Source organism: Leucoraja erinacea, chromosome 25, assembly GCF_028641065.1.
Source record: "Leucoraja erinacea ecotype New England chromosome 25, Leri_hhj_1, whole genome shotgun sequence".
Classification (NCBI taxonomy): Eukaryota; Metazoa; Chordata; class Chondrichthyes; order Rajiformes; family Rajidae; genus Leucoraja; species Leucoraja erinaceus.
In genome coordinates, this window is record NC_073401.1 from 18,844,615 (window position 1) to 18,870,104 (window position 25,490).

At 45.1% G+C, this 25,490-nt stretch overlaps 2 protein-coding genes across 6 annotated transcripts in view; both read right to left on the bottom strand.

Moving 5' to 3' along the window:
* LOC129709478 (uncharacterized protein KIAA1671-like) overlaps positions 1-2,183 on the bottom strand; it is a 78,993-nt gene extending 76,810 nt beyond the window's left edge. The window contains exon 1 of the mRNA XM_055655898.1: positions 1,329-2,183. Coding sequence (XP_055511873.1) covers positions 1,329-2,183 — 855 coding nt within the window. The remainder of the gene's footprint in view (positions 1-1,328) is intronic.
* Positions 2,184-2,296: 113 nt separating this feature from the next.
* LOC129709477 (uncharacterized) overlaps positions 2,297-25,490 on the bottom strand; it is a 51,318-nt gene continuing 28,124 nt past the window's right edge. For 4 of the 5 annotated variants that reach the window (XM_055655892.1, XM_055655894.1, XM_055655896.1 and 1 more), the window contains exons 2-4: positions 9,715-11,670; positions 5,684-5,837; positions 2,297-4,153 (exon numbers count right to left, since the gene is read on the bottom strand). In XM_055655892.1, the coding sequence (XP_055511867.1) occupies positions 2,297-4,153; positions 5,684-5,837; positions 9,715-11,609 (3,906 nt within the window). In that variant the 5' untranslated portion in view covers positions 11,610-11,670. Of the gene's footprint in view, positions 4,154-5,683; positions 5,838-9,714; positions 11,671-17,975; positions 18,574-25,490 lie in introns of those variants that run through there. The other variant, XM_055655893.1, reaches the window with a different exon arrangement.

Sequence of the window (25,490 nt, forward strand, 5' to 3'; positions counted from 1 at the left end):
TTTTCACACAGAGAGTGGTGAATCTCTGGAATTCTCTGTCACAGAAGGCAGTTGAGGCCAGTTCATTGGCTATATTTAAGAGGGAGGTAGATGTGGACCTTGTGGCTAAAGGGATCAGGGGGTATGGAGAGAAGGCAGGTACAGGATACTGAGTTGGATGATCATCCATGATCATATTGAATGGCGGTGCAGGCTAGAAGGGCCGAATGGCCTACTCCTGCACCTATTTTCTATGTTTCTATAAGAGCCAGCGGTGAAGTAGGTGACATCCAACATGGCGGGGTTGCGAGAAAATCATCTTTGATAATCTGGGCAACAGCAGCCTACGCCTGTTCACAACACTTTCACAGTAACACCCAGCTGGACTTTATGAAGACACTGTGGCAAAAAGATTCTTGAAAGAATTGGCAAAGGTGCGTGTTAGTACACAAGGGGTGGCAACGCCAATGTGCAAATCAAAGATAAGCCAAATTGCAACCAGCTTATTGCAAATTAACAAAACTAACTAAATTAACTAACCAGCTTGGGTGAAAGGGAAGGGAAGTAAAAGAAGAGGAGGATGGAAGTCAGGGAGAAAAGGAGAAGGAAGGGAAGGAGAGGCAGATATTGGGGAAAGGTATAGGAGGACGGAGAGGAGAAACAAGAAGGAACCCGGATTGGGATTTCAGAGCAGTATATATGTGGGAGATCTTCAGGCCAGAGGGCGGCACAGTCGAGTTGCTGCCTTACAGTGCCAGAGATCTGAGTTCCATCCTGACTACTGGGGCTGTCTGTATGGAGTTTGTACATTCTCCCTGTGACCACATGGGTTTTCTCCAGGTGCTCCGGTTTCCTCACACATTCACAAGATGTGCCAGTTTGTCGGTTAATTGGCTTCTGTAAATTGTCCCTGGTGTGCAGGGCGTGGATGAGAAAGTGGGTGAACATAGAACTAGTATGAATGGGTGATCACTGGCCTGTATGGACTAGATGGGCTGAAGGGCCTGTTTCCACGCTGTATCTCTAAATTAAACTATACTGCTGCACATAATGGTCCTGAAAGCTCTGGGAACTTAGTTAAACCCGGCTTATGTGGGGAATCCAGTTCTCAATGTAAAGATTCCAAAGTTACAAGTTCTGCCACATACAATTTTAATTTATCTTTACTACATTCAGGTCATTAATGATAGAATGCTATATTTTCAATCAGTTACAGAATCAACCGTGATCAAACTAAAATAGTATTATTACCACTGGCAAAAGTTTAACATCCTGGTTCCTTCAAGTGATAACATTAAAATAACGGGTTTAGATGCTGCCACAATGAATATTATTCCAAGGCCACTCACCGACTTATCCTCCCCTGATGATGGCAGCCTAAGCTTTGAAAGCTCTGGACTACGGCTGTGTACCCGGTCAGAGGAGTGGCTCCTTCTGCCTCTGTGGGGTTTGGAGTCTGCTGTTGTGCCTTCCTGGTTCACTGCAGGCCCATCGGCTGCCCTTTGTGGATTCTTGGGGATTGCCGAAGACCGTGGTTTCTTCACCTCTAAAACCGAGTGGCGAGTATCTTTGGGATGGCTCTTCATTATCCTGGGGGAATTCTGGGCGGAATGTTCCCCATCTCCTGTTACTCCGCTTTTCACCTCTGAACGCTGTTCGTCATCTACTGACTGTTCAACAATCTTTTCTTTCTCCAGTACGTTATATAAAGAACCATGCAGAGATCTCCTTGAACCAGCCAAATAATCCCAGCCTCTCGTCTCAGGATCCAAGTAAAGCCCTCCTGGTGTTTGATGTGGGTGGCCCATCTCCATAGGAGTCATGGACCTTCCCTCCTCATTCCCTGGTTCCCTGCCGCTGGGTATCATCTCCCCCTGGCCATACTTGGGTATCATCTCCCCTCTGTCTCTGCCAGCCTCTGTTCTCTGTCCCTCTGCAGGGACACTGGGCTGCTGCACCTCCCTGTGCCCGACACAAGCAGAGGATGGTCTACTCTTCCTCCTCTCGTGCCGGGGCCGTCTGCTGACAGGAAGCACTGGGCTGGGGTCCCCACCCCGTTCACCCTCTGACTGCTGGCCGGCTGAGAGACCCTCGTACTTCCTCAACTCCTTGTGCTCATAGTCGGTGGAGGATGGTCTGCCTGCTTTCTTCTCTTCTTTGGAGAACCTTTTCACATCACTGACTGCACCATCATAAGCATCCATTGTTAGTTCTGCAGCGTGATATATCTTTACTTGATCACCTCGTGGCAAGGTCACTTCTTCGGAAAGAGGTGAAAATGTTTCCTGAATTTTTACACCAGGTGACAGGCCACTGGTTAGTTTGGATCCAGATGTCTTTTGGAGAACATGTCAGCAGGTCTTGTTGATTCTTTCGTGTAGTCAGCCATCAGGGCATCGAGGTCAAGGATACTGCTGCGATGCAAAGCTTTTCTAATCAGCTTATCAGAAGTACTTTTCCTTTTGCCTGAAAGGGATGATTTTCCAGCGTCTAGATCAGCAGATTTTGTCAACTTTGGGCTTCCATGTTCTTCATGATCTTTTTGAAGTGCTTTGGAATGGTGGTCGCTCTTCTTATTCTGGTAATGAAAACTAGTTGGTTCTTCAATTTTCCTCGCTGAACTTTCTATTCTGTATTCTGCCATAAAAACATCCAGGTCTAAAACATTGTGACATTTACTTGACGAACTGCCCCTGGTCTTTCTTGGTTTCTCAACATCTGCCCCTTTAGACTTTTGCACAGTTGGTGTAACATGGGCCTCCTCTGACAAATCCTCCATGCTGTCGGTCCATGGCTTGGCAAGAAACTCTTCAGTCAACAAAGTCGATTTTGCTTTTTCTGGGGTGAAAAACTTGGGGTAATCTTTGGAGAACTCTTCACGGAAGCTGTCTGTCCTCCAATCAGTTAAAACATAGCTGTGCTTCTTGTAGCCAGCCTCAGTTGAAGAACCATACATTTGATCAGCGTTGACTTCTGAAGAAACCTTCTTGCTTTTCTCATCCCTTCCTGCCTCTGATGGGGCCTTCCAATAGAAATCTGAAGCTGCCTCATCTTGCAACCAATGTTTAGTTTCAATATTGTCCCGGCACTTTGGATCTTTCTTGGATCTGGCAGACAGCAGCAGGTCCTGGATGATCAAGTCATCACATTTTCTTAAGTCAGGATGCCTGGTGCTAGGTTTTGAAAGGAACATGCCTGGGTTATTGAAGGAGCTGTGCCGAGTCACTTTCACTGGTTTCTTTCCAACTTTATCCGAGCCGGGCTTTGCTGAGCTGAGTATCGACTGCTGAACTTGCACCATTTTGAACACCTCCATCCTACTGATATCAGAATCTGGTGCAGCTAATGAAGTGTTATTCTCGGTTGGATGTGGCTGATTCCAGCGTCTCCTTACACCACAAACATTTTCTTTAAGTTTTGTTTGACCTGTTGCAACATTTGACCTCCTGGTGCTCTGGACATCGACCCTGTCTGCAGAGGTAGTTGGGAGTGCGGGACAGACTGCTTCCTCACAGACCTTCTGCAAGACACCAACTTTCTCGTCACCTCCAGCTGGCAGCAAAATGGGAACATTTCGTTCAGTGATCTTTCCAGAGTAAAACCCAGAATCAGATTGTTCCTCTGTTTCAAAGTAAATCTTTTCTTTCCGTTCTAAAGGTGTATCTTCAACCCGAGAAGATGTTGTATTCTTGCTCTCGAGTTCGTCCTGTGTTACTCGAACTGTTGCTCTCATAGCCAAGTAGCTCTTTGGTCCGGATTTGGAAGTTTGTTCCGATCTTCTCCCTTTATCAAAGTGGGAATCTGCCGAGTTGGAAGAACCTTCCCAGTCCATTATCTCTGGGACCCTTTGATGTTGGGTCTCACTTTCAACTACGAAGACTCTGATAGGTTTTACCAGCAACTCAGACTTCAATGGTTCAGGCTCACATTTCTGTCTGTCTGAACATTGGGAACCAAGTTTGGTTGTTGAAGCAACAATGGTCTCAGGCGCACTGGTCCCAATCTTCATCTCCCTCTTCCTCCCGGCATCGTTTGGCATGATCATTTTCTCCAAGCTGGTTTCCTCTTCGGTGGTCCCTTTATCCAAAGCTTTCCTCACTTTCCTCACTGAATTAAGTCTGCTCCAAATATACTCTGGTTCCGGCTCCGCCACATGCAACTGGCCTTTTCCTACCTGGAAGAGAAGGAAAACAAAAACTGGTCATGAGACTCAGTGGGAGGCGTCCGATGCTCAACAACAGACATTCAATAAGAATACACATGACAGATTGTTAAGACTGATGAAACTGGAGACGGTAACGTGGTGAAAAGGTAGCAAGTGTAGAGATGTTGATAGTTTTGTTAAGGAATAAGTGTGTTTGGGGCCAGCATTCAGCTGTATAAATGCCCTGATGAACAATCCAGTAAATAGTGTGCGTGGGTGAGAACAAAAAATACAGAAAGACATTGAAATATGAAGTTATTGGAAAAAACTCAGAGGGATTCCACATAAGAAACTGTGAGATCAGGATGAGTGAACCAAAGTTTGATCAGACCACGTTCTAACTGAGGCACGGAGGGTCTACCACTGAACTCAATCACAAGACGTGGACAGTTCAGTCATGGACAAAGCACGCCCTTAATTCCCCTGCACCAGTGCTTGTGGTTCTAGCATCAATGAGGTCGGAGTGATCCATTTCCAACTCACACTGGCATGCAGCTTGCTGGGAATCTGCATGGGAGCCATTCCCACGAACTGCTCCTCCTGTCCTCAACAATGGAGCAGGGGAATGTTGCCTTTCCCACCTAACAATGGAACAATGTTGCCTTTCCCACCTAACAACAATTAGGTGGGAAAGGCAAAGGGACAACAAAATAAAAGGGGAGCAAAATAAAGGATTGAGAGCCATGTCGTTCAGAGTGTTAATTAGACTACAACTATGAACTGGATCACAGTACTCTATTCATCTCTCCCAACAATGTTGATCGCAAACACCACCCCCTTGGCCTCACCAGAAACCTTTGACCATGACCAATTCATGTGGTTGTAACACCACCCGTTAGTGAATGGAATCTGGATAGTAAATGGGATTCAGAGCTTTACAACCTGAGTTCTTCACATTAGATGGCAGCCGCAGCAAGTAAAATCCCAGGTGACCAGATGTTGGGGATTTGAAAATTGAAAAGCATTGAAGATGAGAAGTGAATTCATGAAACAGCACTGAACACCCAATGTAACATCACTTGAGAAAGTTTTTTAGCTGGCGAATTCAATCAAGACTTCAAATTAAGTGGGTTAAGTGAATTTTCCATTTCCTGTTTAGAAACATATAGTATTTAAATTATGACTTTCAATGATTCAAAAGATGTTCTCTAACAATTGCTCTTTGTTAAATTTGAAATGTTTGTGGGGATTACTAAACCATAGATTTCCTGTTGTGTGTCGTACGTCAAACCCAATGGACCACACGTGACCAGCACAGGAACGTTCCCTCCCACAGATTATGCTGTTGAGCATTCAAGAATATCCCTATCTAATGGCAAGGTCACTGTGTTAACTTGTGGCATTTTGATAAATCCAAATTGCTTCAGTCAATGAATGAAGCTCATTGTTCCAGCTGAGCTGGGCTGCATCAATATAGCAGCCGACATCAATAGAGAGATTTTGTTGCTTTACTGGGTTTACCATGGCCTGACAGTCCAGTGAAAAGCACAAGTTCATTACCGAGTCTCTTTCAACTTCATTTTCTTTTTCAATGATCTCCATCCCTCTCTGTTCTTGAGCGTTCTGAAAAACGGAATATTCTGGAGATGAAAAGACAGTCATATCCACCTGCTTCTCCAAACGGCCACCGTCGACAACTGCTCGAGTCTCAAACCTTTTGAGAAAATGTTCAGGAAATTATGAATCAAACAAATTTAAAATTGAAGCCATTTATCTGAAAGGTAATAGCCCTTTGGAATAAAAGCTAGAAAGAGCTTCCACTCAATTACTAAGAGAAATGGCTAACAAAGAACTGGTTAAGCAGGATCAGTCATTTTGTGCTACTGTTGAGAAAAAAAGAGTATAGTTGTCAGACTCTTCTCTTAAAAACTAGGATTTGGAGGCAAAATATTGTCACAACAATGTGACAATCACAGAGTAATTGGCTGTGTTCTTACAATTGCCATTCCCCAACACACAAACCCCAGGCTGCTGTAAGAAAAGGCAGTGAGTGAACAAAGGCAGAATGTTCCAGTTATGACCACGCCAATCTGATCGTTTACGTATAGAGTAACTAGATTCTGTTAATCTCGTTCAGGGAAGGTTACTGCTGAGCAAGTCTGGGCACGAGGGGCAATTACTGAAGAAGCAACAACTCGACAAAAGGTCGTTTACAAAATCTGCGGCAAAAACAGCAGAATTTGGGCGGAACCCGGGATGTGTTTTCATGCTGGAACTTGGCTGTGTGGAGGCACAATGTGGTGTCCAATGCAGTATCTGAGTGGTGTCCAAGTTGGGCGACTATTGATTATACAGGGTGTGTGTGGTGTACAACCTCTCTTCACATCAAACATCATAATGGAAGAAAACAAGAAAACTGGCATAACATTTAATTCAAATTAAAAATTATTAAATAATTTTACATCGACACATGGGAGAGGGGTCTTGTTTATTGATCGTGAGGTCGTAACCACAAAGTAAAAGGGAGTGAGGAGCTGGTTATTAAATCTGTTAACTCAACAAGTAAATGCATTCCTTTGGCCATGTGAATGGTTTAACAAATACAGCCAGGGCTTTATGCAAGACAGGTTTTTACAGAAAGCATAACACGTGATGATGGATTAGTCAGCTCTAGGCTCTGCTGCTGCCGAAGCTCTGCTTTTTGCGCAGAGTGGAATGATGTGTTGTATTACTGCCCTGATGTGTTGTATCAGGTACTGGGAGCTTCAGAACCTGGTTCTGTCCGCTGACCTGTTCTTTTTTTTTGTATCAAAAACAATTTATTTAATTACGATCACGATACTAAAACCAGAAAAAAAAAAAACCTTGGTAACACACCCACCACCATAGTACAAAATCCACCAAATTATCTACATTTTCAAACATCTATGCTACAATCCTTACAGCTATATTAAATAACTACTATACAACTATGTCCCTCTCTAAAACCACCCGGGAGCGGACATAACCCCGGAAAAGGGGCAAGCATCTGACTCGGGCAAAGCCCTCTTCCGCCTGGCGCCGTGACCAGTTTGGCCAGGACCAGGAGCAACTTAACCAGGACATCTTCGGCCCTGCCCACTCCCTAGATCCCGTCACCAATCCTTCGGTCGCTGACAGCTGACTAGTTCTTGAAGAATCAGGCATGTATTCCAGCATGTGTAGGAAGGAACTGCAGGTGCTGGCTTAAAACGAAGATAGACCCAAAAAGCTGGAGTAACTCAGTGGGTCCGACAGCATCTCTGGAGACAAGGAATAGGTGACGTTTCGGATCTGAAGAAGGGTCTGAGTTACTCCAGTGTTTTGTATGTATTCCAGCTGCATTGTAAACAAGGCTAGCATTTGCAATGAGGGAAATTGCGGTGAGAGACTTTTGAGGCAAGGTCATTGGGCAAAGATTGGAAGATTGGTAAATTGGACAATTAGGCAATTTAGCATCTGATATAAGCAAGACTTGCTCGAGGGGTGCGTGCGGTCCTGTCTGGGTGCAGCCCTGTCGAGGGTAAGTGCTCTGTGAGAAAGGTGCGAGTCTCTTGCTGCAAGTCTTCGGCGAGGAGGCTGAGGGAGGACGCCACACCAAACGCTGGAGCGGGTGAGACGAAAGAAGGAGACGTCAAGCAAGCTGATTCAGTGCGATGCTTGCAGTATGTGGGAGGTCAAGGACACCGCTGGTGCCTCTTGCTGCAACAAATGTGAGAAGTGCATCCAGGTACAGCTCCTGAAGGGCCGTGTTGGGGAACTGGAGAAGCAAGTGGATGACCTCAGGTTCGCCCGGGAAACTGAGTTGTTCCTCGGCAAGTCCTACAGTAAGATTGTTACACCTAAGGCACTGGATGAGAGAAGGTGGGTGATGGTGAAAAAGGAAAGGAAACATGGAATGCAAAGGTCCCCGGGTGTTGTACCTCTTGTGAACAGGTTCACCCACTTAGAAGCTGTCGGGAGAAAAGACATTAACACACTGAGCGGCGCACTGGCTTGGGAAGCAAAAAGTGCTGTTAAGCCAAAACCAAAGAGGCTGACGTCAGGCAACGCCTTGGTAGTTGGAGACTCCATTGTGAGAGGTACGGTCAGGGTTTCAGCGGCAACAGACGGGATTCGAGGATGGTGTGCTGCCTCCCTGGCGCCAGGATCCAGGACATCACAGACAGAGAGCAGAAAATCCTCAAGGGTGAAGGTGAACAGCCGGAAGTGGTAGTACATGTTGGCACAAATGATGTCGGAAAGAAGGGGATGAATATTCTGAAGCGTGACTTTGGAGAGCTCGGAAAAGTGCCAAAAAGCAGGACTTCCAGGGTGGTTATCTCCGGTTTGCATCCACTTCCTCGGGCGAGAGCAGGAACAGGGAGATACAGGACCTGAATGTGTGGCTGAGGAACTGGTGCAGGGGTCAGGGATTTAGATTCTTAGACCACTGGGATCTGTTTTGGAGTAAGGGGGAACTGTACAAATGGGACGGATTGCACCTTAACAGGTGGGGGACCAGCATTCTGGCAGGCAGGTTGCCACTGCTACACAGGTGGTTTTAAACTAAATAAGGGGGGTGGGGTGTCAAATGGGATAATCAAGGACGGAGTTAAAGGGACGGGAGTAAAGGGATAGCTAATGACCCCAGAATTAACGGGAATTAAAGCTCACAAAGGGATAGGAGAGTATGGCCAAGTGTAATAGGGATCGATGTGAAAGGTGAGATGCGTAAGGAATTAAAAATACTGTATATGAATGCGCAAAGTGTAAGAAGTAAAGTGGATGAGCTTGAGGCTCAGTTAGAGGTTGGTAGATATGACATTGTGGGGATTACTGAGACATGGCTGCAGCAGGATCGGGCATGGGAACTTAATATTCAGGGTTATGCATCCTATAGAAAGGACAGGCAGGTGGGCAGAGAAGGGGGGTAGCTCTGCTGGTGAGGGATGGAATTCAGACCCTTGCGAGGGAAGACATAGGGACTGACGAGGTAGAGACACTGTGGATTGAGTTGAGGAATTGCAAAGGCAAGAAGACACTAATTGGTGTTATCTACAAACCCTCAAATAGTAGCCCAGATGTACAGTGTATGTTGCAGCAGGAGTTAAAACTGGCATGTAACAAAGGTAATGCCACTGTAGGGATGGGGGATTTCAATATGCAGGTAGACTGGGAAAATCAGGTTGGTTCAGGACCCCAAGAAAGAGAGTGTGTAGAGTGCCTCCGAGATGGATTCTTAGAGCAGCTTGTAATGGCCTCCTCCTGTACCTATTTTTCTATGTTTCTAAAAGAAAGCCAATGGCGAGAACAAGAGACTTAGGCATATCAGTCTGGTGAAGTGTTGTGTGCAACTCCTGACAGATGTCTGAATCTGAAGGTGTGTGTCTGCCCTCGAGGAGTGTAGGCAATTTCTCTTCAGTTTGAACAGAATAGAGAAGAAATGCTTTGTGCCTAGACTCAACAGTGTGTGATTAACGATGAATTCGACCTGCATGTATCAGCATGCTGGACTGAAAACAATGACAGACATGGGATGCATTTTGTTTTAAACACAGACGAAGTAAACATCACAAATTAAACTAACGTACAGTTTGGTTATATCTGAAGATAGTGGTCGAGGTGGAAGTGACCGTCTTTGGGGACTTTGGACTTGTTCTTTGTTCTCAGAAATGAAGCTTTGGACTTGCTGCTTGACACAGATGTTTATCTTCTCCTTCTCACCGGCGGCCTGCGTGCCCTCGGTTTTTGCTGGGCTGCTGCTGGCGTTGTTAATGAGAAGACTGATGCGTCTCTTAATCATCCCACCACAAATTGGAGTTCTATTCCCTTTCGGTCCTCGATCATTTGAACCCAAACCAGGATTTTCATCATTTGGAGCAGGCTCCAGACTAGAAATGTTATCCAATTCCCTATTTGCCAAACTTTTATGTTGCTCCTGGCTACTTTCCAATTTCTCCTTTTTAGTTTTTGATGAGGTAGTGAACGTTCTCTCTTCCTTTTCCTCCTTCCTGGATGCTGCATTGGTTATATTGTCACTATTATCATTGTGCCACAGTGTCTTGCTTTCTCTTGAACTCATTTCCTCTTCTTTTTTTGTCTCAGACAACACAAGACCCTTGTAATCTTTTCTACTGATATCTATCTTTGGATTGCTATTAACGGTTTCTTTGACAGCAAACAGGTAACTCCTTCCTTTGTTTTCAGGGTCATCAGGAGACGTGGGAGACCTGGATATCTCCATTTCCGCTGCTGACCCTTCTGCTTTGAGTTTGGTCCCTGAGAACAGAGCACCTGGCGTTTGCATGACGGGGACATTCTCTTTGCTTTCCTCCAACGGGCTGGTATTTCTCTTGTAAACCGTGGACCCTGCTGCTTCAAACATGGCGGTTAGGTCCATGGACAGAGGCCTGGGCTTTTTAAGCCATGGTTTTTCAGGAGAAGCAGCATTTTCATCATGTTTTATGGGGGTTTCTGATTTCTGGTCAAGTGTCGTTCCAGAAAGCCACGAAGATAACGGCCTGGATTTCCTTGGATGGGATCTGCGAGGAAATGAGGTGTCAGCAATGTCCCTTTCCTTGTCTGTGTTGTCTGTGTCTTGTTGTACACTTTGGTCCAACTTTTCCAAAACACTCAGAGGAGGCGCTGCGGGATCTGACGTCCCGATCCCTTGAATGGCACTTAAGGTGCACTTCCCAAAACGGAAGGATGGTTTAGGCAACGTAAAAGGTTTTGAGGTCCTTGGCATCTGGAGATCCTTTGGTCCATCTCTGCTCTTCCATTTCCCAGCTTTTGAGTCACCTTCAATGGAGTTGTTGGATTTTAACTTCTGAGTAGAAGTTTCCAAAATAACCAATGTGGTTGCCTTCGCTTTGGAATAGTCTCTCTCCTCGTCTGCCATACTTTCCGAATTCAAGACTACGCTGGAAGAGGAAGCTGCAACATTATAGAGATTTGGTGTTGAAGGCAAATGAAGCATGTTTTTATCCCCCTGAGAATCACCAGCCCCAACGTAACTGATGCTCTCAGGTCCATATGAAGAACCTGAAGACCAGAGTGGTGAAGCAGCTAGTGAATGCTTTGCTGCTGTGCCCCTGAACCATGCTTCCTCATCACCTGTAGCTGCAGACAGCTTCCCTGATGGAGTAACTTTCGAAGTTACTCTCTTAAGCTCCGAGGGTGCAGCAGGTGCTTGTGTGATCCGGAAAGGTGAGAATGGCACAGAGGATTTTTCTGAGGAAAATGGTCTTGGAGAAACTCTGGGTTTTGGGGTTATTAAAGTCTTGGTTACCGAACCCAAATTGTAACTCAGTTTGCCTTCATCGAATATATGAGAAGTTGGAGTTGTTGGGTCCAGGGCTTTATTGCTTGCATCTGAAAGAGGACTTCCACGAGCCCAGGGAGTCTTTATCTCACTGACATCATTCACGTCACTCAAGGTATTCTTCCGCGGTGGGATAGGTTTCCCCTCCACCCATGTTGCCATGGTAAGCTTTCTAGTTTAAACATTCACCATCCTGCATGACTCAACACTCTGGAGTCTTGCCCTAGAGAGAGAGAGAAATAAAAAGATAGAGTGAGAGAAAATTAATGAATTGTACAATAAAGTTAGCACAGTGAGTGAGCCATTGCTCTTACGTGGAGCACCCGGTTATTCAAACATTCTACCCACATACTCACCCACATACAAAGTTTCAAACAAATAAGCCTGGCCTATCAAGAATCAATATTAGGAGAAAAACAAATCCTGTCTCTGGACTAAATAACAGCAGGAAGTGGTGACAATAAACTCATGCTGTGTGGTAATGGAAGCTATTTACCACAGGGTGCGGTAACAGGTTGTTTATCTATCTGCAACCTGTATCATCATTATTCCAGTGAATGAAGAGAAAATAGTTGAGCAGCTTTGTAGTTGTAATATTTTTCTCCCAATATTAACACAGAAACATAGAAAATAGGTGCAGGAGTAGGCCGTTCAGCCTACGAGCACCGCTATTCAGCCAGCACCGCTATTCAATATGATCATGGGTGATCATCTAAAATCAGTACCCCGTTCCTGCTTTCTCCCCATATCTCTTGATTCCGTTAACCTATGAGCTAAATCTAACTCTCTCTTGAAATTAACGTGTAGTCATAACTGTGCTGACATAGGAAGGTCAAATTTCATGCTGTGGTTTTGTTCTAATTAGCAAGGATGACTTCCTGTTCGGCTCCATTAATCAATAATCTGTGACATACATACCTAGTTTATTAATGGGTGAGGGGGGGCATTCCTTTATTTATTTTGGCCCATGCAGAGCTTCAAACAAGACAGCAGTGAACAGCAGAAATACCATTTATTGCCTAACGGAGCTTTTCTCTCTTTTGTTCATTACCAGCTTGAAGCAAACAAAAGTACAACAGAAAATGCCTATTTCCCCAGTTCATCAATTCAGGCACAAATTCCTTAGTCCACCACCCCACAGAATTATCAAAAGAAGCCGGACCAGCGGAAAAAATCATAAAGTAAATGAAATCACTGCAATTTAAAATACCCTGCAATAGAAGGCAAACTTTTCCTGAAATGAAATGTTTTAAATCAAGTTTATGCACAACATTACGTACTTATTCTGAAACGGAAGACGACAGTTTCAGCCCAACAAGTCCATACCCACTCCAAACTCAACAACGCATCAGTCCAAATTCCATTTTTCTCATTCCTCTGCAATGTATTCCCTTCAATTTTGCCACCAACTTTGTCTTGTATGCCCTGCCACCTCGAGGGTGATCTACCGTGGTCTATTAACCTACAGTAAATCTCCTGGAAATGGGAGGAAGCTGGACATTGGGGGGCAGAACATGTAAGCCGATGCAAAGTGGCCCAGTCAGACTGAACCCCGAGTCCTGGGACTGTAGACAACAGCACTACCCTCCGCACCACCGCGCTTCCCTTTTAGATTGTCACTGTATGTCCTCGCCCTGCATGTACTTTTCTGGTAGCTGGTGTAAAAACTACATATGCTGAGACAGCGAAAAGCAAGGGTTTTAGCTTGTAAAAATGCAATATTGGATTAATGACAAGCTCCCTGGATGGAAACCTCTTCCCACTGAAAGGGCCTTAACAAACATGGTATGAGATGCTCCGAGTGATCCGGGCTCTTTACATAATTTGTCAGAATCTTAGTAAGAAAGACGAGATGGCTGCTACTAATATTTCCAGAGAGAGAATTCTAGAATGAAATTCTAGTGCAAAACCATTACCCTGGACCAGGATTGGTCTGCGGGAGGCACGGCAACACAGCTAAGCTCCCACCTAACTTTTACCCAAGGCCCAGAGGAGGCAGAAAAATGGCGGAATGGGAAGTGGACATTCCCCGTTGCAAGACATGAATAAGACACGCAAACAGGAATGTTCTGGACTCCTTCAGAGGTGCTCTCGGAGGTGCCTTGGTGAAGGTTGGCTTTACATAGTCCTCCTCACTGGCACAGTGCTTCCCACATATAAACCCTCACCACTAACTCTGGCGCCCAGGGTGCTCTGTGAATCAAATCAATTCAGAGGTTATGGGGCGAAGGCTTGAGAACGGGGTTAGGAGGGAGAGATAGATCAGCCATGATTCAATGGCGGAGTAGACTTGATGGGCCGAATGGCCTAATTCTGCTACTATCACATAGGATTGTATCATCAAATTACAGTGCCACATTTGGGTTTTATATTGGTCAGAACTTACACACATTAGTTCGGCACTGTTTTTATCCATTATGCACTGGAGATGTGATGGCTCAGGTGACAAGCTAATTCCCAGTTCTCTGTAGCTGTAACACTACATTCTCTGTGACTGTAACACTATCTTCTCTACAACTGCAACTTGATATTCTGCACTCTGTTTCCTTTCTCTTGGCTTTGATTGTAGTCAGGCACGGATGTTATTTTACCAGGACAGCATGCAAAACAAGGTTTTTTTTTACGGTATCTCAATACATATGACGATAATAAATCAATAACAGTGCCAGTTACAATAATTGTCATCCAAATTAGTTTAATAAGTAATGTTTTGATATTCATTGATGCAAGTGGGCAGATCCAACAATTATTGTCCCTCGTAGTTCTCTATGAAAGCCTTACATTGCTGCCATCCATCTAGTGGCAGAGGTGGGAGGAAGAGAGTGAGGGTCCAGATTTAGACCTCCTCCCCATTCCTGTCAGGCAAACAATACAGAAGCTTGAAAGCGCACACCACCAGACTCAGGTCCAATTTCTTCCCCTCTGTGATCAGGCTTCTGAACTTGGCCTTCCGTAAGCTAGGGTCCAGTTCACCTCCAGTTCCCATTGCAGACATTGGACTTTGTCTAAGAAACGTTTGCACTACAATGCTGAGAATAATACTCTGCACTCTGCATCTTCCCCTTTATCTATTGTACTTGAGTTTGACTTGATTGTATCTAATGTATCATATATCTGATCTGGTTGGATTGCATGCAACAAAGCTTTTCACTGTACCTCATTACACGGTTCACTTTATGTTCATTTCACTGGAACAAAATACGTGCCTCGCTGAAATGGGGGCTAATGGTGCCAGAGTGGGGCTCTACCGAGGAGTTGAATAAACCAGAAGGGTCTAGGATATGGATGTAGGAATTGCAAATGGAAGACTAGAATTCCAACAGCCAATTTTATAATGTGTAGGAAGGAACCACAGATGCTGGTTTAAATCGAAGATAGACACAAAAATCTGGAGTAACTCAGTGGGACAGGCAGCATCTCTGGAGAGAAGGAACGGGTGATGTTTTCGGGTTGAGACCCTTCTTCAGACTGCTGAAAACTAGTCCGAAAAACGATCTCGACCCGAAACCTCACCCATTCCTTCTCTCCAGAAATGCTGCCTGGCCCGCTGAGTTACTCCAGCATCTTGTGTCTATCTTCAGTCAATTTTACAAAGTGGTTTTCAAAAATCTTCATCTTCCCCTTCAATATTCGACCTGTAGCATTAAATATTTAATTGAATCGAGTGGCTTTATAAACCGGTGATTCCAGAAAACATAGCCCAGGAATTCCCTGCGATTCAACCTCAAGTGCGATCTACACCTAGAAATGTAACCAGATCAAAGTTCCAGAGGTTGGAAATCTGCAAATAAAAACAGAGAGTACTAACCAAAGATCCTATAGCGGATCCTCTGCTATAAGATCTTTGCTAACAATACTCAGGCAGTACCTGTGAGAGAGGGTTCACATTTTATATCTTTTGTCTCTTTGTCGGTTTAGGTTTTATTTGAGTTTATGACTTGATGCTTTTGGGAAGAATACTTCTTATAGATCCACAATCACCGAATTTTAAAATCAAAATGTGAAAGTGGTAGAGAGATACAGCACTGCACCAGGCACCGTGGCCCACCGTGTCCATGCCGACCATCAAACATCACTTTCACATTTAACCCACCACAATTCCTCCTTCCCACATTCCCGACAAATCAGGGATTCCACGCCTCAGCCACACACCAGGACAACTAACTTACAATGCCAGCACCTTTGGGAAGTGTGAGTAAACCGGAGCAAACCCAGGACGTCACAGGGAGGACGTGCAAACTCCACTCAGACAGCACACGTAGTCAGGATTGAACCTGAGCCTCTGGCACTGGGGGGCGGGGAAACGACAGCTCTACATAGAAATATAACTGATGCAGCTCTACCAATCATTTTTTACACAGAGAGTGGTGAATCTGTGGAATTCTCTGCCACAGAAGGTAGTTGAGGCTATATATATCATTGGCTATATTTAAGAGGGAGTTAGATGTGGCCCTTGTGGCTAAAGGAACCAGGGGGTATGGAGACAAGGCAGGTACAGGATACTGAGTTGGATGATCAGCCATGATCATATTGAATGGCAGTACAGGCTCGAAGGGCCGAATGGCCCACTCCTGCACCTATTTTCTATGTTTCTATCAGCCTGCCGTTGAAACCGCTTCAAATTTTCTCAAAGGATTTTTAATAAAGTTTTTGTTTTTCGAGCACTGGTATCTGTGCAAAAGAAAACATACACCAGAGGAAGCCCCAGGTCAGAGGTAGCTTGGTGCTTGGTGTTTTTCTCACCACCAGCAGAGGGAGCCTCAGGCACTTCACCCAAATTAACATCACATCGAGGAATTGTGAAAGGAAGGAAAACGTTAAAAGTCTGCACATGCAGAAATATCGATCCCCTTCCACTTTCAAAGTTTTGGATGAACTGAATGATCCTGAGATCTCTCTGGACTCTGAGTGGGGTCACTATTCCACCAGGCCCCTCTCACCATCAGGCCTGCTCCTCAGACTGAGCCGGGCTCTAAAGGTCCTTCGATGGGCTGCCTCCTGCAGTGCTGAACACAAAGGGACATCAGATCCCAGAGCCCTGAGCTTGGGTCCCACTGCCTTCCATAACCGTGACAGACTGGCCGGGAAACTGGTCCTCTCCTGCTCTAGGTCTTCCCACAATGATGTCCCAACATCAAGAAGCTTCATTGCTTTGAGCATTGCAACAAATCTGATGGGTGTTTACGTTTCGAAAGCAGGGGTCCGACACAAAGGAAACTGCTGGGATTAGTGACGGGGAGGGTGTGCTCACAGGGAGTATCTGCGACCATTAGATGCTGAGACACACTGTGTCGAGTCTGCACATCTCCACAGGTTGTGGCGGGACAGGCAGCGGAGGGCATATGATGTGGCTCCGCATGGTGGGCCTACCTCACTGTGCCACACATTGCTCACCGCCTGAACCAAGCACAACTAGGGCAACGAGTTACTGGTTCACTAATGTTTCAAAGACAATCCAGGCGCCACATTCACTGTACATACTCTTAAAAACTGCGAGAAGGCAATCAGTTATCGATTCCCTAATTTGGAGATGGGCTGATGGGCCTGTTTCCGTGCTGTGTGAATCAATGAGGGGCCTTCCACCTGAAACATGAATTCCATGTCTCTGTCCAGTGGTGCTGCTGATCTGCTGAAAGGATTTTGTGTTCAGATCCACTGTTATTTGTGACACACTTTTTCGCCAAAATAAAATCTACAAAAGTAACTCGAAATGTGGATTTAAGATCAGAAATGGACCCATTCAGCTGTGGCTTTTTAAATGACAAACTATCAGCAAAACAAGAACTCAGAACTTTGTCCAAGAATACACACACATCTGTGAGATTTCACAGCGAGGAGCACAGACATCTCTGGCAAGGAGGGGCAGAGGTTACAACTCGAGAACAAAGGTCCCAACAATGGAAAATGTGACACAGCAAATCCTGAATGTCACTCCCTCTGTACAAGTCCCTCCGGCCTCTCCTTAGTAGCAACCTTCCATTTATTTTACAATGTTAGCCCAGGTTGACAAGAATAATATTTGTTATCACTTCCTGGAGGTGATTCATACACGCAGCTCCAACTGGCCACATCTATCATTACCTCCACGTCAGGTGCACTTAGTGGACACAAGGAACTACAGATCTCAGGCACACATTCCCCTGTCTGTCCGACATTGTACCCACCTCTGGCAGAGTTTGTGGATCCCATTGGAAAACCCTCAACCACCCCAGGATCCACAGATGGAGGGGGGAGAAACAAAGGGGTTGGCACCCACCCACAAAGACAGACTGACACACAGACCCCCAGAAGCACACACCCACAGAGACATATGCACACCCGGGGGGGGGGGGGGGGGGGGAGAAGAGAGAGACAGACAGAGAGAGAGAGACAGAGAGAGAGACGGAGAGAGACAGACAGAGAGAGACAGAGACAGAGAGAATATCAGAGATAGCGCTCGTTGATGTCGTTTAAGCAGTTTAACCTCCTAGAAACAATATTCCACCAACATTCAGAGTTTACCACCATTAATAGTCTGACTTATTTTACCGTAATGTTGTCTGTCTGGTCGACTTACACAAGGTAGGTTTGAGTGTTGTAGCACTATGACCAGTCTAAGACTGCTTGCCAAACTGCAGTGAACTTTGGAACAATACAGACTGCATCTGTGAAACTCCTTCCTGAAGTGTTACAATCAGCTGCTAGTTCACTCCTCCGATTCCTGGGCCAGTCTCCTCCCTGGTCCACATCCCTGGGCCAGTCTCCTCTGACCTACATGGTTTTCCTTTGATAACTTGCATGAAACATTGTTATTTAGAGAAGACCACAGGAGATGAAGAGATGAAGTCTTCAAGCTTGAGGAAGAGAGGAAGTATACAATTGCCTCACTTTCTGAACAAAAGCCCTCAAAACTAGCCAAATGACGGCAGACTGCTGCGAGATTTAATCAAATACTTGGTGCAGCCAGACACAGTTTTTCAGTAAAATGGGGATTGCAAATCCACCAACACATCACGAGTACATAAAGATGTTGTGATAATCACCAAATACTTCACTTGGCACTGATGGCTAACTTGTCTCTCTAGAACATTTCACTTTGCTCCTGAATGTACAGGTGATGCAAAGCAGAGCAGTCAACAATAAACTGAGCAAAAGCCAGTCAGAATGAATCCCCTGTTAAGCAAACAGCTCTGTCCTTCATCCCTTTAAATTTCTATTTCTGCACTATCCATTGTATAAGTAAAGTATGCATATTTAAAGATTACAATAACTATTTTAAAGTGACTATACTGCAGTATAATTCAAATAATCTTAAAGCTGAAAGCAAGGGCCACAAAACATTCTTCCCGTCTCTGCCAGCATAAAGCAGTCATGCAGAAACATATTTCTTGTGTAAATGGATTCTGGCAATTTAGTCTGCGCTGGAAATCCATCAAAAGAATCAAAAGGAATTTGAAAGTTCGACAAACCTTTTTTTTTTTTTTTTTGAAAGGTCAACAAACTTAAATGGAAACTCTAGGCACAATATACGGAAGACAATGTGCAGCACTCTAGGAGAGTAAAAGCAAATTCTTGGAACAACAAATAAGCAAAGTAATGATATTTTAAAAATCAAGACAGGATTATACTTGTGCTGAAGAAGTGAGAAGCCAGTTGCAACCAAACAGACCTGTTTTGCTACTAAACAGAGCCCTTGTGTCGCCAGGTTGAGAAATAGGAACCACCTTCTTAAAAAAAAACCTATTATAAGATTACTCACCAAGCAACTGATAATATCGTTGTGTAAGGGTGGGACTGCATTTTGTCTCTATCTTAGCCAAGGTTGTCTTCTTTTATTAAAAATACAGAGTGAGTCAGTCCATTGGGAGCAACTATGAAGAAACAATAAACTGCAGATGCTGGCTTACAAAAAAAAATACAACGTGCCTAAGTAACTCAGCAGGTCAGGCAGCATCTCTGGAGAACATGAACAGGTGACATCTATTACAATGCTGCCCGTTCCACTGAGTTATGCCAGCACTTTGTGGGTTTTTTTAGGAGATACTATGGGACAGATTGGGATAGAATTACACAGAGGGCCAAACCATGTTCGGAACCAACATGCAGATGTAGAGCAGGGAAACATTTGCTGCCACAGCGTCAGCAATCCCCACCCACCTACCCCCACCCTGCTCCATCCACGCACACCCAGTCCCATCCACACACACCCAACCCACGCCCAGTCCCATCCACACACACCCAGCCCCCACCTTGCTCCATCCACGCACACCCAGCCCCCACCCTGCCCCACCAAATGTGTGTGTTGTCGGCAGAGAATGGAATCTTTTCATTTATTTTTTTTTGCCATCCTACAACAAGGAAACAAAATGACCAATTACCTCTCTCCAGACTGACTGAGACCAGGCATTATACGTGGTGCCTTCCATAAAATAGCCCCATGTAAACACACAAGCACATTCAACAAATGGGCTGTGGACATAGTTGGTAGGATAAGTTTGAGGTCAAGACTCCGACAATAATTACATAAAGCCTACAACAATTCGCCGACAACACCACCTTTGTTGGACGAATTACAGATGGTGATGAGTCAGAGTATAGAAGTGAGATCGACTGATTGACCAAATGGTGCCAGCACAACAACATGGCTCCCAATATCAGTAAAACCAATGAACTGATTGTGGACTTTGGAAGAGGAAAGATGAAGTCCCAGAATCCTGTTTATATCGACGGTGGAGAGAGTCAAAAACTTAAAATTCCTGGGCGTGCTTATTTAAACTGTAACTTCCAGGTTCAGGAAAAGCTCCTTCCCGACAGACATCCGTGTGTGTGTGTGTGTGTGTGTGTGTGTGTGTGTGTGTGTGTGTGTGTGTGTGTGTGTGTGTGTGTGTGTGTGTGTGTGTGTGTGTGTGTGTGTGTGTGTGTGTGTGTGTGTGTGTGTGTGTGTGTGTGTGTGTGTGTGTGTGTTGTGTGTGTGTGTGTGCGCGCGCTTTGTGTGATACGCAGTGTTTCCTAAATTCCCCACTGGGTTTATCTTCCAGGCTTGGTTTCCAAACATGGTCAAATTAAAAACAGTGGGGATCGAATTGAGTTAAATTGTCGGATACGCAGGCACGTGATGTTCAGGCACATTTGAAGTCTCACGTGAAGCAGCATCACAAGGCATGGACCCAGACAACACACAGAAACACATCATTCTTAAATTCCGCAAGGTCAGGGAAAAGAAAAATAGACCGCAAAACAAAAGCCAAGACATTGGTGTTAAACACAATTAGAAATAAACAAGCCTAAGGCGGTAGGGTCAGTTCAAGCACTTGATGGTTGTAAGAAAATAGCTGTTCATGAACCTGGTGGTGAGGACTTTAGGGTCTGTACCTCCTGCCAACAGTAGCAGCAAGAGGGCACGGCCTAGATGGTGGGAATCCTTGATGATCGACGCCACCTTATAGGTGCAGGATTAGGCCATTCGGCCCTTCGAGCCTGCACCACCATTCAATATGATCATGGCTGATCATCCAACTCAGTATCCTGTACCTGCCTTCTCTCCATACCCCCTGATCCCTTTAGCCACAAGGTCCACATCTAATTCCCTCTTAAATATAGCCAATGAACTGGCCTCAACTACCTTCTGTGACAGAGAATTCCAGAGATTCACCACTCTCTCTGTGAAAAATGTTTTTCTCATCTCGGTCCTAAAAGATTTCCCCTTTATACTTAAACTGTGACCCCTTGTTCTGGACTTCCCCAACATCGGGAACAATCTTCCTGCATCTAGCCTGTCCAACCCCTTAAGAATTTTGTACGTTTCTATAAGATCCCCCCTCAATCTTCTAAATTCTAGCGAGTACAAGCCGAGTCTATCCAGTCTTTCTTCATATGAAAGTCCTGACATCCCAGGAATCAGTCTGGTGAACCTTCGCTGTACTCCCTCTATGGCAAGAATGTCTGATGTAGGGGAGGGCTGTGCCTGTGATGGACTGGGCTGAGTACCATTCTCTGCAATCTCTTGGTCATAAGGTCATAAGTGATAGGAACATAATTAGGCCATTTGATTCATCTGGTCTACTCCACCATTCAATCATGGCTGATCCATCTCTCCCTCCTAACCCCATTATCCTGCCTTCTCCCCATAACCTGACACTAATCATAGTCATACAGCGTGGAAACAGGCCCTTTGGCCCAATGTGTTGACCAGCATGCCCCATCTACACTAATTCCACCTGCCTACATTTGGCCCATATCGTTCTAAATCTGTCTTATTCATTGTGTATTGGAGTTGTTGTACCAGGCCACCATGCACGCTGACCGGATACTTTCTACAGTAAATCTGTGGATATTTGTTAGTATTCGATCACGTGCCACATCTCTTTAAAGTGGAGCGCTTGTGTAGCCTCTCACGATGATATCCATGTGTGGGCTCAAGGCAAGACATCTGAGACATTAACACCCAAGGAAAAATCCTGACATCCCATGTACGAAGTCACGATTTAGTTCCTTGGTTTTGTGGACATTAAGCTAGAAGTTGTTGTTGTGGCCCCTCTCATTAGGAAGTTATATCTCTCTCCTCAATACCCCTGTGATTCTCCGGCACTGGAGCTGCATTGGGCCCACAGTCATGGGTCTACAGAGAGTAGAGCAGGGGGTTGAGGGCATCTGTGTTAAAGATCAGTGAGGAGATCGCACTGACTGAGGTGGTCAAGGATCCAGATGTAAAGGGAGGTGCAGCGGCCCGGCCTTGGGGCTTGGCGATGAGTTTGGATGGGGTTGAACAGCAAGCTGTAGTTGATGAACAGCAGTCTGATGTATGTGTTCCTGTGATCCAGATGGTCCAGAGCAGTGTAGTACATGAATTAGTCCATCGTAGTACATTTAATTTTCAGACTAATCCATCACAATTATACAGCACAGCCTCCCTCAATGTGCAGCAGACAAGTCAACAGCCTTTCAGTTAGGCATCCATATGGTCGTCTAGAACCAAGATCAATTAAGATAAATAGGTGGCTTTGTTTCAGCTCGTATTTCCAAATCCAACCACAAGTAATTAGTGTTCACAACCTGACATTGGGACTACAGACATCAGTGGTGCAAACTCACAGTGCATGAAATGACACAGAATAAGGGAGTGGCAGGGTGGCACAGCTGGTGGAGTTGCCACCTCACCATGCCAGAGCGCTGTCTGTGTGGAGCTAGCACGTTTTCAAGTGCTTTATTGTCATATGTCCCAGATAAAACAATAACTTTCTTGTGTTAAGGAAGGAACTGCAGATGCTGGAAAATCGAAGGTGCACAAATATGCTGGAGAAACTCAGCGGGTTCAGCAGCATCTATGGAGCGAAAGAAATAGGCAACGTTTAGAAATAGGAAACGTTGCCTATTTCCTTCGCTCCATAGATGCTGCTGCACCCGCTGAGTTTCTCCAGCATTTTTGAATAACATTCTTACTTGCAGCAGAACAACGTAACCATAGTACAGTATAAACAAGAAAATAAACAAGAAAACAAGTTGTGTGTGTGTGGACGGACACACACATAAAAACACACACACTAAAATAATAGTGTAAAAAGAAAAACACAATGCTCCCAAGTCTATGTAGTTCAGAGCTTATTTGGAGGTTGTAGTGTTTAGTAGCTTGATGGTTGTTGGGAAACAGCTGTTCCTGAACCTGGACCTGGCAGTTTCCAGGCTCCTATATCTTCTTCCCGACAGCAGGAATGAAATGAGTGTGTGGCCAGGGTGGTGTGGGTCCCCGATACTAACCCCAAACACTAATGCATGGGTTTCCTCCGGGTGCTCCGATTTCCTCCCACATCTGAACAACGTGCAGGTTTGTAGGTTAATTATCCTCTGTAAATTGCCCCTAGTGTGCAGGGAGTGCCTGAGAAAGTGGGATAAACGTAGAACAAGTGGACTGAAGGTCCTGTTTCCATGCACTGTGCATCCAAAAACTAAAAAATGTAAAATCAAAAAAAAAAAATTTGGAAATATTCAGGTCTGGTCATGTCTGTGGCAAGTGAAATAGAGATAATGTTTCACCTTTGACCAAACTGGGAAGAGACAATAGGAGCTGTTTAGCTGCAGGAAGGTGGGGGTGGGGATGTCTCTGACAGGATACATTCCCAAACCTGGGTACATGAGGCTTATGAGAGAAGCAGGGTGGCCTTCCTCCCAGGCTATGCATAGAGGATGAGGGGCAGTGGGTACAGGGTTTACGTAGGGTCTTCTGCAGACCTGGTGAAAACAAGCCCAGACCCAATATGGTGCCGTATTTCGAAGAGGATTGCTGAGAGCAGGGCAGTGACTGATGTACACGGCTGGCCCCCTGTTGTAAGGACCCTTCTTCAACTGTTGATTGAGAGTTGATTCAACTCTCAGGAACTTTGTATTGAACTATAATGGTGGTTCGACTTGTTATCTTTGCACAGAGCAGACGGATGTATTCAAGAGAGAGCTAGATATCACTCTTAGGGCTAATGGAATCAAGGGAAATGGGGAGAAAGCAGGAACAGGGTACTGATTTTGGATGATCAGCCATGATCATATTGAATGGCAGTGCTGGATCGAAGGGCCGAATGGCCTACTCCTGCACCTGTTATTTATATTTCTGTGATGTGACCAAATCTCTCAAATTATAGCTGACATGACAAAATTAATATAGGTACATTGTATATTATGCAACATCAGTTGCATAATCCAGTTAAATGTGACAAGTTAGAACATGGAGGAACAGTCTAGTGCTCTCCAACCTTCACCCCCGTATTGGAGTGGTGCAACGAGAGAATGCAGACTCAGCTCGTGGTCTGAGATAAGTTTGCACGTTCCCCCTGGGACCTTGTGGGCTCCCCAGGTGCTCAAGTTTCCTCCCAAGTTCCAAAAGCATTCAGGTTGGGAAGTGACTTGGCCACAATGAATTGCTGCTGGCATCTATGTAATGTGGCCATGATAGATTTCCCCTGGTGTGCAGAAGTATAATTGGGGGCAGTTGATGGGTATGTGGGGAGGATAAAATTGGGTTGGGGTAAAATTCATGCAAATGGATGTCTGATAGTCAGCATAGATTCAATGTGATACACTGTGAATTACTTGATTGTAATCATGTATTGTCTTTCCTTCTGACTAGTTACTATGCAGCAAAAGCTTTACACTGTACCCCGTTACATGTGGCAATAAACTAAACTAAACTAATGGGCCAAATTTCTCCGCTACATCTCCCCAAGACTCTGTGCAGAGTCAAGTGCAGCAAAGGTACAAAAGTGATCAATGTGAATGGGGGCAAGAGCTTGAGAGATGTTGCGAGAGCAATTGAATGGTTACTGGATTAGTTCAGAAAGGTTTCAAGCTTCAAGGTCAGTTTATTGTCACGTACCAATTATGGTAGAGTGAAATTCAAATTACCATACAGCTATACAAAAAAAAAGCAAGACACACAATTACATAAACGTTAACATAAACATCCACCACAGTGGATTCCTCACTGTGATGGAAGGCAATGTTCCTCACTGTGATGGAAGGCAATAAAGTCCAATCCGGGGCAGTCAAAGTTCTTGCGGCTTGGAGTTCCCGAAGTCGGTCTCTAACCAAAGACCGCAAGCTCCGTGATGTTAAGTCCGCAGGCTCCCACGGTGGAGCTCTCGAAATCGTTGTACAGCAAAGGCCGACAAGTCCTCGATGTTCGGCCGCAGTGTGGCTGGAGATACGATACGGGAAAAATACTTGCATCTCGGTCGAGGTAAGAGATTAGAGAAAAAGTTTCCCCCAACTCGCCCCCCCCCCCCCTACATAATACATGCTAAAGAACACTAAAAACATACAATAAACACATACAAACAAACAACAAAGAAGGAAGGGACAAACAAACTGTTGGCGAGGCAGCCATTGCTGGTGCCACCCGGCTGGAAAGGCTCCAAGAATCAACGTCCTCAAAATTGTCATTAAACGTTTCCCAAAAGTGTGTGCCAGAGAACATCATGCTGTTCAAAGTACCTAACAATTAACAGTGTATGTACGTGGACAGGAAAGGTTAGGAGGGACATGGCCCAATCACGAGCAGGTGGGTCTGGTGGAGATGGG